The sequence below is a fragment of the Hipposideros armiger genome, unplaced genomic scaffold, assembly GCF_001890085.2.
Source record: "Hipposideros armiger isolate ML-2016 unplaced genomic scaffold, ASM189008v1 scaffold_653, whole genome shotgun sequence".
Taxonomy (NCBI): Eukaryota; Metazoa; Chordata; class Mammalia; order Chiroptera; family Hipposideridae; genus Hipposideros; species Hipposideros armiger.
Window position 1 is genome coordinate 68798 of NW_017732003.1, and position 873 is coordinate 69670.

General features: G+C 44.9%; 1 protein-coding gene across 1 annotated transcript in view; it reads right to left on the bottom strand.

Moving 5' to 3' along the window:
• The window catches only part of LOC109372653 (Down syndrome cell adhesion molecule), a gene marked incomplete at both ends in the record, with an annotated part of 567322 nt that overhangs the window by 61703 nt on the left and 504746 nt on the right, over window positions 1–873 (bottom strand). The window contains one exon of the mRNA XM_019626036.1: window positions 100–296. Within this exon, the coding sequence (XP_019481581.1) occupies window positions 100–296 (197 nt within the window). The remainder of the gene's footprint in view (window positions 1–99; window positions 297–873) is intronic.

Here is an 873-nt window from a genome sequence, read left to right on the forward strand (position 1 = left end):
TGTTTATTTATCATCCACAGACACCCACTTCTGTGAAAGAACAGGCTTTGCCTGCCCCTGAAGTCAGACCCTAGTCTGCTGTGTTTGTCATGCTTTTACCTGCAGCGTGGAAATCACCTCCTCTCCCACCTCCTTGGTGGACACGAGGTAACGGGCCATCTCGGGGTTAATGATCCGGTCCTCTTTCTCCCAGCGGACGATGATGGGCTTCTCGCCATGGGCCATGCAACTCATCTCCTTCTTTTGCCCTTGAGTGGCCAGGGTCGTATTTGGATAGGACGTGACCATCGCGGGAACTGCAAACCCAAGAGAGACACAACTGATTGGGCCAAGCAAGGCACTTGATTTTTCCCACCACCACACTCAGCTAAATCATGCTGAAAGAGACATTTCTTTCTTTGAAATAAAATTATTCAGGGAAATGCTGAACAAGAATTATAATGAAAATAGAGGGAAGGTGACAGAAAAATGAAATTCGACTAAATGAGCCCTAAGCAGAAGTGAACGTGTGATTTCATATTCAGAGGGTGTTGCTCTCTTCCAATCCCACTGATTGTAGACATGGGTCACAGGCAAGCCCCATGTCCCCTAGGACATATTGGAAAATGGTTTTCCTTGCTGATTAGACTGGAAAGGGGGCTCCCATTAAGAATTAGGCTCCTCCTTCTGTAATCGTCTGTAAAAACCATTTTCAACTGTGGAAGTGAAACTTTATTAATCAACATAGTTGGAGTCCTGATGACTACTGACCAGTCCCTGCAGTTACTTCTAGAGATTCCCATTCCCCATAGTTGTGATATTGGGCTGTTGGAAAAGTCATGACATATTTTTCTATGTTTTTTATTGCAAAACTGTGTCACGACTTTTCCGACA